Raw genomic sequence first — 12,695 nt, 5'->3', positions numbered from 1 at the left:
CAGTACCACGGTGGGGGGGGGGGGGATCAGAATTGACAGTCAAGCACCATTTGCAAACATTTCCTGACAAACACCATCACTGCCAGCATCCAGCAGAAGGAGTAATAGTCACTAACTTCATGTGCTTGTTGAGAGCTCCCCAGAAACACAGGTAGGGAAAAGTGGAGGCTGCAAAAGAAAGACCACTTGGCCCTCCCCCCTAGATTAACCTAGGGGGACAAGCCAGGCCCTGGAATTCAGACACCAGTTTCCAGTTACCCGGGTTAACCAGGGGGAGGAGGAAGATAAGAAAACGGGCTGGAAAATCAGACCCAAGCTGACCTCAGGGTCCCCCGGGGTATGCTGAGGCTCTTGCTGGCTGCCTGTGCCTACAGGAGGCCTCCCCTGGGGGTGTGCTCAGGCCCACCCAACCACAGGCCGTTCCAGGCAGCCCCAGAGCCCTAGGAGCGTGACAAAGTGCAAAGCCACGTGGGACTCCCCTCCGCCCACAGTGAAGACCAAGGCTGCATCCCAACGGCACGTGCGCCCATACAAGTCAACAGCAGGGCACCCGAGGGTGACTCCGGCAAACTCCGAGTCTGCAGCGCAACCTGAACAAGCAGCACTCAAACTCTGTGCCGCCGCCCGGTGCTGTCCACTCACCCTCGCTCCATCAAAAGAGCTCCCGTAAGCCGGGCGCGGTGGCGCACGCTCGTCATCCCCGCGCTTGGGAGGCGGAGACAGGAGGATCGCGCAGGTTCGAAGCCAGCCTCGCGCGCTGGCTTAGGAGACCCTGTTTCCAAATAAAAATGTAAAAATAGGTCTGGGAGAGTAGCCCGGAAGTAGAAGGGCTTCCAGGAACCCCAGTACCACCAAAAAAAAAAAAAAAAAAAAAAAAAAAAAGAGCTCCCGTTCTGCCCAGCTTTTTTGGTTGTACTGGGGTTCCTGGAAGCCCTTCTACCTCCGGGCTACACTCCCAGACACCTATTTTTTATATTATTTGGAAACAGGGTCTCTTAAGCCAGAATGACTGGCTTCGAACCTGCGCGATCCTCCTGTCTCCGCCTCCCAAGCGCGGGGATGACAAGCGTGCGCCACCACGCCCGGCCTGCCCAGCTCTTTGACACAATCCAATCAGCCAGCCCCCACCCGCTGACGGGACCCTGAAGTCTTCTGGGGACTTCCGGTGGACTATAACACACCCAGACTTGGGTGACCAATCCCACACTAATCCAATCCAAGTCCAGGGAAGGCACGAAGAAATGTTTCTTGGGCTTCTGGGAAAGAGTCAGGATAAGGGAAAGTCCTGAGAGGAAGACGCCCTACTGTGTGAAGGCGGCAGTGGGGCAGTGGGATGGAGAACAAGCAGGTCTTCACTGGGAAAGGTCTCTTCTGTGTGTAGGTCACCCCACCAGGACAGAGCCATCCGCCCTCTGGGGCTGCATGGGCCACAGAGTTAATAAAGAAAGGGAAGGCAGCTGCTCTGCCAGCAACCAGCTAAGCAAATTCTCAAGGAAACAAGGTGAACCATGCAGCCCAAAGGGTGAGTTGTCTGAATATCACAGGCCCCACAGGCATGTGCAGAAGCCATGCTGCCAACTGCTGCCCTGGGCATCATGCGAGACACACAGCAGGGGCGAAGTTGGACATTTACCATATGGCTTCTAGGAAGCCAGTTTAAGAGAAAGCACAAATATTTCTGGGACAGGTTGAATATCTCTAATCCAAAATCCAAACTGCTACAAAATCCAAAACTTTTTAAATTTTTATTTTATTTATTTTTTGTGTTTGGTACTGGGGGGTGAAAGCCAGGGCCCTTCTACCTCTGGGCTATACTCCCAGACCTATTTTATATTTTATTAAGTTGTTGAAAGCCTCACTAAGTAGCAGAGGCTGGCTTTGAACCTGCGTGATCCTCCTGTCTCAGCCTCCCAAGTGCAGAGATTACAAGCGTGCGCCACCACGCCCGGCTCAAAATCCAAAACTTTTTGAGCCCCAATGTAATACTGGAAAAGTTTTGAATTTTGAGTCTTTTCAGATTTCAAGATGTTTTTGCTGTTGTTTTTGGATTAACAACGCTCAACCAGTAAAGTCTATGCAAATATTCTCAAACCTGAAAAACTTCAAAATCAAAACCAATTCTATCCCCAAGCATCTTGGATAAGGCATACTCAACCCATACTACTTCCCTCCTGGCACAAACATGTCCCCCAGATGAACCTGGCACGAGGATCTGCACCCAGGCAGGAAAGCGGAGTGTTTGCCCTGCATGGACCCAGTGCTCCCTAGCAGCTGGCACGGGAGGCAGCGAGCAGGCGGGCCGCGTCCCAATCCCAGCCTGGTCCCTCGGCCTGGTGTCTTCCGAACTCTTTCCTCACCCGCCTCCCAGGGCTGCCGTTCCCGTGTGCCGAATGCATGCGAAGTGCTGAAAACTGCTGGCACCTAGCTCCTCTCCGAGTTGATGGCTAGTCCAGTCCTGACCTTTCACACCGTATCAAGTGCGCCATCCTCGTGCCACGAGGGTCTGTAGGTCTGAGGAGGAACTCATGCTCCACTACTGAGGGGCTTGCCACTCCTTGGAAAATGTGATCGGCCACACCTGCGGTCAAGCCAGACATGGTGGCTGCACACGTAGCCCCAGCTATTCTGGAGACTGGGGGAGGATCACTCAAGCCCAGGAGTTCTGGCTCGGCCTGGGCAACATAGTGAGACCCTGTCTCAAAAACAGCAACAACAAAGACCAGTTGTCTACAGAAATAGAGAGTTTTGTTTTATAGTGCTGGGGATGGAATCCAGGGCCTTGTACATGCTAAGCAAGCGCTCTATCACTGAGCAACACCCCAGCCCTCTTTATTTAATTTTTTTGGCACTCTATCTCTAAGCTATACCCCAGCCCTATCTTATTTTGAAACAGGGTCTCACTAAGTTCTACAGGGCCTCACCAAGTTGCTGAGGTTGACTACTAATCTGCCATCCTGTCTCCCTTCCCAAGTACTGGGATTATAAACTTGCACCACCATGCCTGGATTTTTATTTCGTGGCACTGGGGTTAGAACCCAGGGGTACCTCTAAGGTATACCCCCAGCTCCTCCCCCATTTTTTTTTTTTTTACAAGTGAGCGCCACCATGCCCGGCCCCAGCCCTATGTTTTTTGTTTTGTTTTGGTTTTTTTGCGGCATTAGGGATGGCACCCAGAAGCATTCTACCTCCAAGATACACCCCCAGCCCTACTTTAGTCTTTTTTTTTTTTTTTTTTTTTTTTTTGCGGGTCTGGGGATGGAACCCAGGGACATTTGACCTCCGAGCTGCACCCCCTGCCCTATTTTTTATTCTTTATTTTGAAACAGGGTCTCACTAAGTTGCAGAGGGCCTCAAAAAGTAGCTGAGGCTGTCCGCAAACCGCAATCCTCTAGTCTCAGTCTCCCGAATGCTGGGATTACAAGTGTGCGCCACCACGCCACGCTTGTTAGTCTTTATTTTGAAACAGAGTCTCATTGAGCTACAAAGGGCCTCACTAAGTATTAGCTGAGGCTGTCCACAAACCCAGATCTTCCTGTCTCAGCCTCCCAAATGCTGGGATTACAAGCGTGCAATACCACGCTCGGCTCCTAGCCCTATTTTTTGAAACAGGGTCTCACTAAATTGTCGAGTCAGCCTCCCAAGTACTGGGATTACAAGTGAGCACCAACACACCAGGTTCTTTTTTATTTTTTTGAGACAGAGTCTTACTAAATTGCTCAGGCTGACCTGGAACCTTCAACTCTCTTGCCTCAGCCTCCCAAGTAGCTGGGATTACAGGTGTGTGCCACCATGTTGGGCAAATATGATTTTTTTTTATTTTTTCCAGTACTGAGGGTGGAACCCAGAGGCTTTCTACCTCCAGGCTATGCTCCCAGACCTATGTTATATTTTTACTTGGAAAAAGGGTCTTACTAAGTTGCTGAGAGCCTCACTAAGTAGCTGAGGCTGGCTTTGAACCTGCGTGATCCTCCTGTCTCAGCCTCCCAAGCGTGGGGATTACAAGTGTGCGCTACCACGCCCGGCAAATATGGTTTATTTTTATTTTTTTGTAGCACTGAGGGTGGAACCCAGGGGCTTTTCTACCTGTTTTATACTTTATTTGGAAACAGGGTCTTACTAAGTTGCTGAGAGCCTCCCTAAGTAGCTGAGGCTGGCTTTGAACCTATGCAATCCTGCTGTCTCAAGCCTCCCAAACGCTAGGATTACAAGTCTGTGCCACCACGCCCAGCAGAAATATGGGGTTTAAAAATAATGAATGGCAGACCGGGCATGGTGGTGCATGCTTGTAATCCCAGTACTTGGGAAGCAGAGACAGGAAGATCGCAGGTTTAAGGCCAGCCTCAGCTACTTAGTGAGACCCTGTCTCAAAATAAAGAACAAAAAATAAGGCTGGGGGTATAGCTTGGAAGTAGAATGCCTCTGGGTTCAATTCCCAGAATTCCCAGTCAGTGTGTGTGTGTGTGTGTGTGTGTGTGTGTGTGTGTGTGTCTGTCTGTCTGTCTGTCTCTCTCTCTCTCTCACACACACACACACACACACACACACACACACACACACACACACACACAATAATAAAATGATGAATGGCTCCAGATGGGTGACCATCTTCAAATTCACAAGAAGAGGTTTCCAAAACAGGGCAGCCTTAGGGCTGACAGGGGCTCCCAACCAATGGCAGCACAAAGGTCAACTTCTAGGCCTCTCACACTCACAGGTGAGGTCAGCTTTTATATTTAAGTGGATGCTACATACATAGCATCCACTTCTACTTGTTTACTGTGGTACTGGGAATTGGACTCAGGGCTATTCTACTCCTGAGCTATACCCCCAGCCCTAATTGTTTTTGAAACAGGGTCTTACTAAGTTGTGGAGGGCCTCACTAACTTCCTGGGGCTGGCTTTGAGCCTGCAAACCTGATCCTCCTATCTTGAACTACAAGCATGCACACCACACCCAACTTTATTTTTTATTTTGATTCAGCGTCTTGCTAAGTTGCCTACGCTGGCCTTGAACCTGCAATCCTACCTCAGCTTCTCAAGTACTGGGATTACAGGCATTTGCCACCATGCCCGGAATACCTGTTTTCTTCTTATCAGGCTTCATACAGAATCACAGAATCTTGGGGAAGCTGGGAGTCCAGGGCCCAAGGGCCTAGAGGGAAGGCCCACCTCACCTGGTTGCCCTGCACTGTTTTAAGCCAGCTCTGGCAACAATTCAGAATATCCCTGAGTGCAATGGGGCTTTCCTTCCAGGGAGTCCCCCTGCCTTACCCTAGGTTTGCCCCTGAAAGCCACCAGAGGGTACAGAGCAATTGGAATCCTTAGAACCTTAGGGCCAGGCATGGCGGCACATCTTTGTGGTTCCAGCTTCTCAAGAGGCTGATGCAGGAGGATCCCTTGAGCCTAGTAGTTTGGGACCAGTCTGTGCAACATAGTGAGGCTCTGTCTCTAAAATACAAAAATAAAAATCTGCACACCCTTCCCCCCACCCCAGTACACACACCACCCCCAGGCCCTTCATGTCTGCTCAGGTCCAGATGCCTCAGATGCACTCACAGAGCTGTGATACTTCCTGTCCCACGGCTAAGAGGGACACTGTTCAATGAAACACCAGCTTTCCTTCCAGCTCTCTGTTCCCCTCACACCAGAGACCAGCCTCTAGAACTTTTCATTCTGAATTCTCAGATAATGGAGTATTCCAGAAAGCTATTGCATGCTCTTAAGAATTCTGAAGTATCTTCAAATAAGACACAGGGACAACTTCTCCATTTGGACTCTGGAGCTACAGACCTGCCCGGCGGCCCCGACCCCATCTCACCCCAACACATGCCATTCACACACACACACTATTTCTGCCCTATCCCCGCGAGGCTCCGGGCCCCTCAAGGGCAGGGCTGGGCACCTTCAGGTCTGCACCAGCATCACGGGCACTTGCTAGTCGCATCTATGCACCTGTTGAGCTTTTCTATACATTGCGCACTTTGTTGATGGAGACCCAAGAACGTGGTCTCCACCTGGGGGCCCCCTTAAACACTGCATGCAGAATAGCAGTCAGTCTTCTTTACTTGGGGAACATACCCATGGCATAGGATCACTACGCAGAGCTGACACATGTGCTCTGGGAGTAACAGGAGCGGCTTAGGAAGGGTGCTCCAGCATGGGTGCTGGCAAGGCCACCCTGAAAATACAAGGCCTCGGTTGCCACCTGCTGAACTACAAACTCAGTCGCCCATTCTGACAACCAGCTGTTGGGCCCGAAGGACCAGGAAGACTCAAGACATTTCACCCTCAGGAATAAAAAAAAAAAAAAAAAAGCACTTTTCCTGACAGACTCCCAGTGTCCAGCTTTCAGGAGGTCTACAGCGCAGGAGACCTGTCCATTGAGCTCCAGGCTCCTGGAGCCTGTTGCTGGTTCAGGTTAACCTGGAGCTGTCTGGGGAGATGCTCAAAAAAACCTCAAAATCAGAGCCGGGCGTGGTGGCGCACGCTTGTAATCCCAGCATTCGGGAGGCTGAGACAGGAGGATCATGGTTCGTGGACAGCCTCAACTACTTAGTGAGGCCCTCTGCAACTGAGACCCAGTTTCAAAATAAAGAATAAAAAATAGGGCAGGGGGTGTAGCTCGGAGGTCAAAAGCCCCTGGGTTCCATCCCCAGATCCGCGGGGGGGGGGGGTGGGGGGGAGAAACCTCAAAATCAAAGCAGCAGCCCACTCCGCGTACCCTGCACTCAGTACCCTGAGGTATGTGTCTAGCACGTACAGCTGTGTGCTGAGTCCAGGAGCAGGGGTAACTGAGCACAGTGCTTTCTTGCATCTATGACCAACATAAAGGTTCCTTCCCACAGGTGATCCTGGAACAGTCTCCCAGGTCTCTGGGACCTCCAACCGGAACAACCTACTCCAAGCACCCACCTGAGACCTTCCGTGAGGACCACTGCAAAGTCGACTTTTCTCTGGGGCAGAGCAAGTCACAAACAAGAACTTACACCTGCTTCCCAAGTACACTTCTTACTTCCCTATTTCCTGAAGTCACCAACACTGACGTCCTCGTGCATTCTGGTCCTTGTAAATAGATAGCAAAGACAGGATTGCCACTGAATCTGGGCAACTGAAGGACCAAGCAAAGCTCACAGATTTATTTATGTCTTCTCATTTGCTTGAAAAGTCAATCAATCATCTCCTGCTTCGCAGTTTATTTGATTTCTCTTTTTGGCAGAATCAATGGCTTTGTAGGGAGGGGTACTAGAGATTAAACTCAGGGTCATTCTACCTCCAAACCAAACCCCCAGCCCTATTTTTTTAAATTTTTTATTTTGAAACCAGGTTTCACTAAGTTGCTGAGGCTGGCCTTGAACCTGCAATCCCTGTCTCAGGCTCCCCCGTACTTGGATTGCACATGTGGTGCTCAGTGGTATTTTAAGTCCCTATTATCTTGAAGCAAAAAGCAAAGCAAGAATCCAGGACTCATGGAAAGTTCTACTCTAGTCAGCATTGCTGAGCCACGGCCCAGCCCCAGACTCTCTGTGACAAAGATGGTAAGGTCATCCAGGTAAATCAAACCCAAGTTGTAATCTCACATATGCCGGTGTGGTGGGTTGTGCTCACTCAAGAAATACACCCAGCTCACAAAATCCCTGAACCAGATTGGCACATGTGCCCTCTCTGCAAAAAAAGGGGTGGTTTGGGACAGGTGTTGGGAGCATGGGCACTAGCAAGGCGAACATGAAAATGCATGGCCGCCTCGCATCGCATCTTCTCTTACAGTTCAAGAATACTGCCCCCACCTCGCGTTCCCTCTGAGGTCAGCCCTCCATCTTTCACGAGCAGTATGGTGTCTGGAGTCGGAAGCACTGCCACTTAGTAACTCTGGACAAGTCCCTTACTTTGAGCCAGTCACCTCAATTAAGTCGGCAAGAAACACAAGCATCTTGTCTTCTCCTGACCACGGGACACACTCACTGAATGGCTCCTACAATCACTATGCTGGTGGCTTCCGCACCTGCCACAAGGAGAGACTGGCCTTTACCCAACCTGCCTTTGTGGGGCTGTTGGGAGGAAGCAGAACACTGTGTTAGGGGGCCACGCAAATTAATGTAAGGTACATGCTTCTGTTTAGAAGTCTGTTATTTGAGTAAGTTCACTCTATGCACCTTGCACATATATTTGTGACAAGCAAACGATTCATGTTAGCCTGTGTTGCCCTTTCCAAAATATGGACCTGGGTCTAGAAGGCGCTTTGCAGGGTTTGCACATCAGTTCCCAGTCCCGCTCTGCTAATAAGGAACCTGTAGGCCTTCTAAGCCAAGTAACATCTTAACCTTCAAATTCCTAGGCAGGAAAATAACCCTGCAGGGTCCCTTGCTCACCTCCCCTTAGTTTCTGATGCCTGCAGAGCTGTGAGGCTCTGCGTTTTCCTGCTTCAGAGCCTGACAGTGGCAAGCATCGACACCGATACCAAAGGCCTTCAAGTCCCTCCTCTCTGCAGGGTCTCCTCTGGCTTCTCCTTGCTCTGAACATGGGACACTCGCCTGCATTCGACAAGCCCTGCCTGGCTGTTCTTAAGCTTTTCGTGGGGATGCAGAATACCCTTTACTGTCTCTGTTGGGCCATTTCTTGAACAGCTAAGTTTGTTAGCCGTGCAGTACAGATGTTCCCCGCGGTTCCCCAGAGAATGATCTCAAGCCACCTGTGAATCTTTCATTCTCTAAAGTTCTGCATATAGCCGGGCGTGGTGGCGCACGCTTGTCATCCCCGCGCTTGGGAGGCAGAGACAGGAGGATCGCGCAGGTTCGAAGCTAGCCCCGCGCGCTGGCTTAGGAGACCCTGTTTCCAAATAAAAATGCAAAAATAGGTCTGGGAGTGTAGCCCGAAGGTAGAAGGGCTTCCAGGAACCCCAGTACCACCAAATAAATAAATAAATAAATAAATAAAATAAAGTTCTGCATATAGCAGTCGCCAGGGCTTCCTGGGAAAATGGAGGCTCAACGGTAGCTCCTGAGGGGCAGGTACAAGAAGGTTCACAGGCTTCAGTCAGTTGAACCAGCACGCAGAAAGTATACCTAACGTTTCTGCTCTAGAGGCAGAAGAGAAACAAAACCTCTTTGGAGAGGCTGTACTGGGCTTGAGGTCTGGACTTTGTGGAATACGGAGTGTCCTATGCAAATGAGAACCTACTCACCTGCTGAAGAAACTGCTCGGGGGATTTGCTATGTCTTCTGAGCAAGAGTAAGACACAGTCCTCAACTTTACCCACAATGCCCCAAGATTAAGGTGGAACAGGCATGCACACACTACACCTCAAAGAGATTTTCAATACCCAGGGCTCACGCATACCACAGAGAGTAAGGTTCTAATTGTTCTGAAAACTGTTCACTGCCTTTGGGAGAGCAGAGGATTAGCTGTATTACAGATTTGGCAAAAATTACTACTAACTCAGAGTCTAGGCCTCAAATTCAAATACTCCAGAGGTGAAAATTTAGAGTAATGAAACAGCTTTCCTCTTTAGAACCTCAGGAAGGAGAATACTGGTGGACACTACTTTGTTACTTCCATAACTTTTCAGATACTAGTGGATATTAGGTCAGCTGGCCCAACACTGATTTTTCAAGCAAAAGCTAAATTGTTAACTATAATTGCATGTCCATAAAGGTAAGCATTACATGACACAATTCTCCTCTCTCAGAAGAGGTTTAATTTTAGTGTTGGCTCCTCAACAATGTCCCCATTTTTTTTTTTCCTGTGAGCATCTTAAATATGTGTCAATTACCCGGTGGTGGAGTTCATAACTGGGCAAGGCAGAGATGAGAGCTGTGTGCCAGGCTCTTCTCTCACCCGAGCCCAGGGCAGTCCAAGAGAAACTGCAGAGGCACCAACACTCCAGGCTATGGGCCTCCTCCACCAGCAGCCGCGACAATCCCCCAGGCTCTCTGAGCTCCTGTATTCACTGGAAGTCACAGTCCTGTCAAATGGTGCTCTGAAAGGAGGCACTTTCCACATTGATCATAGTAAAAAAACGACTTCCCAAATCCACCTATCCACACGTTAACAAGACTCTATCCAGTCCCCTCTAAGTCAGCCACAAGAAACACAAACTCCATGCCATGTAATATAGCCACATGGCTATATAAATAACATTTTTTGCACATGCTAAGATATAAGAAACTAAAGTTTGTCTCCTCTTCATTTCCTACTCCAGGAAACCCCTTCCTTACACAAAAATGGATTCCGTAAGCCCCTGGCCCCATCTAATCTACAACATCGTGACCACCTGTCACAGTGCCCCCTATCCCAAAGCTCTCCTAGTGGTGTAAAAAAAAAAAAAAAAAAAATCAGTACTAATCTCAGCAACCTCTCAGATTCTCAAAAAACAAACAAAAAAGAAACAACCACATGGAATTCAAGAAACTGCACTCTAGATCCAAGAAAGATGCAAAAGTCACCAAGGCTCCTTTTTCATGTCATTTGTTTTATCCCTTAATATTTCAATCTTGGAATCGCAGCAGCAACAATTACTACAAAAAGAACCTTCCAGAAGGTTTTATGTAGGCTGTGCCTACTCCACCCCCAAAGTCATAACAAAAATGTCTGTAACGTTTGTTAAGACAATTACCATCAGGTCAATCTTAATGGGGCCTGAATATCCCATTAAGAGAATAAGACCCCATTAAGAGAATAACCTATAATAGAGCAACCACAGCCTTACAAAGATCACAGCCTCTCAATTTCTACCAAGACTGTACAAACCAATGTGAATTATTCCAAAAGAGTAAAGCACGTTGCTAAGGATGGGAAAGGCAAAAGCTCCTCCAGTGTGAGAAATCGGAGTTACCTGGCCAGGCCCGAGGTGATTTTTTCTTTTATCCCCAGCATATTAAAAGGTGATCTCAATGGCTACTTCCTGGTCTCCAAGTAAGCGCTCACTTCATACCTGGATGTCACCTCATCTTCCTACTGCCTTGCTCCTCGCACGGGGCAAAATGACCCGTTGCCAACAAACCCCTTGGAGAAGATAGGAGAACATGTTGAGGTTTTCCCTACTCACAGAGGGGGGGGAGAAGAGGTCTCTCAGCAAATGGTAGCTCAGCAAAGGGGCACCTGAGAAAGTGAGCAAGGGTTAGCCTGGAGTTAACCCTGACAGCCCAGGTCACAAATCAACAGGCAAAGAGACCCCCCCAGGTGGAAAAAGAGACTAGGAAGCTTGGCTTGGAGCTCATGGGAAGATGGGAGACAGAACCATCACTAATTCACAACCAAAATGCCCGGCTCTGGTTGGGTCAGAGATTCAATGAGCGCTTAGGCCCAGAAAAGATCCCACCCTCCCCAGGTTTCTCTCTCCTACGTAGAGACCCCAAGAGGCATTTGGCAGAGATGCCTAGTGCAGAAGAGGGGGGGGGGGGCTCTCCAGAGGCCCTAGGCACCCAGCTAGGGCAGGGCAGGCCAGGGACTCCTTCTGAAGCCAGGAAGGTGCTTCCAGCCAGGAAGACAGAAGAGGAGGACCTCCCTGATGACCCAGAAGGTAGAGACACGGGAGACACGAGCTCCCCGAGTCATACCTGAGACACCAGTTGCTCCACAGCCTTGGTTCCTCCCCTCCCCCCCGCCGGGAGGGCTTCCCGGGGGGTCTCGGGTCCCAGGGGTAGGGCCGGTTAGCGGAGCTCCGCGAGGGGCAGCGAGGGTCGCGGAGCGGGAGCAGGCGGGACCGAAAAGCTCTGGCCCCGGCCCCTGTCAGCTCCCTCCACCCAGGCCGCACGGAAGCCTCGACCTCACGTACCGAGCGCCGCCGGGCTGCCCGACCTGCCCCCGGCCCGGGCCCGGGCGGCGAGAGGCTGGGATGGCAGCGGGCCTGGGGGGCTGGGGGGCTCCGGGAGAGTGCCCCGGAGCCCGGCGGGCGAGGGGCCGGGGGAGGGGGAGGGTCCGGGCCCACGCGGCCTCCGTCCCGGCTTGCGCGACGGGCACTTACGTTGCTCTGGGAGTCGATGGCCTGCAGCAGCCGGTCCCTGATCTGCTGCGGAGACACCGGAGCCGCTGTCATTGCCTGGGCGAGGCGGGGGGGAGCGGCCGGGCCGGCGGGCGGGCGGGCTGAGGCGGGGACGGGGGTCACTCACTCGCCGGCCTCCGGGAGCGGAGCCGCATGTTCCCCGCGGCGCCGGGGGACGGGGGAGGCGCGCGGGGCGGCGGAGAGGGGAGCCGGGGCCGGGGCTCGGGCCCTGGCCGCCGCCGCCACCGAAGGAGGAGGAGGAGGAGCCGCCGGAGCCGCCGCCGCCGCCGCCGCCGCCTCGAGAACCAAACTCCAGTGAGCTGCCCCCGCGCGGAGCACTCTGGGTAACCCGCGCCGCACGCAGCGTCGGCGCCACGCTGAGGAGGTTGGGAGATGGGGCGGGCGGGGCGCCGGGGCTGGGCGGGGCGGCGCGCGCGCAGGCGCATTGGGCCGCCTCGCCGGCGGCCGCGGAAGCCGTTGGAGAGCGGTTGGGCGGGGCAACGACCGCGGCCCGCGGCCCCGCCCCCGAGGGGGCGTGGCTTTCCGGCGGAAGCGCGCCGGGTCCTAGCGCCGGACGCCGGCGGCTGTGCGGCGGGAAGGCGCCTCTCTGGGGGACACGCGCGGGCTGCGGGCGTCCGAGGCCCCGAGCTGCAGGAGGCGGCGCGCCCTCGCACCTCTCCCGGCGTCGCTGCGGAGGGCCCTGGGGCAGCCCCGGCGTG

The 12,695-nt window shown here is 52.2% G+C and overlaps 1 protein-coding gene across 1 annotated transcript in view; it reads right to left on the bottom strand.

Moving 5' to 3' along the window:
- MED26 (mediator complex subunit 26) overlaps positions 1–12,030 on the bottom strand; it is a gene marked incomplete at both ends in the record, with an annotated part of 46,934 nt that extends 34,904 nt beyond the window's left edge. Inside the window, one exon of the mRNA XM_080715971.1 lies at positions 11,959–12,030. Coding sequence (XP_080572097.1) covers positions 11,959–12,030 — 72 coding nt within the window. The remainder of the gene's footprint in view (positions 1–11,958) is intronic.
- Positions 12,031–12,695: the final 665 nt, after the last annotated feature.

The sequence above is a fragment of the Muscardinus avellanarius genome (assembly GCF_963383645.1).
Source record: "Muscardinus avellanarius genome assembly, chromosome: 18".
In the NCBI taxonomy this organism is placed as follows: Eukaryota; Metazoa; Chordata; class Mammalia; order Rodentia; family Gliridae; genus Muscardinus; species Muscardinus avellanarius.
Note: the sequence above shows the minus strand (reverse complement) of the source record. Positions and strands in the feature narration are given on the sequence as shown.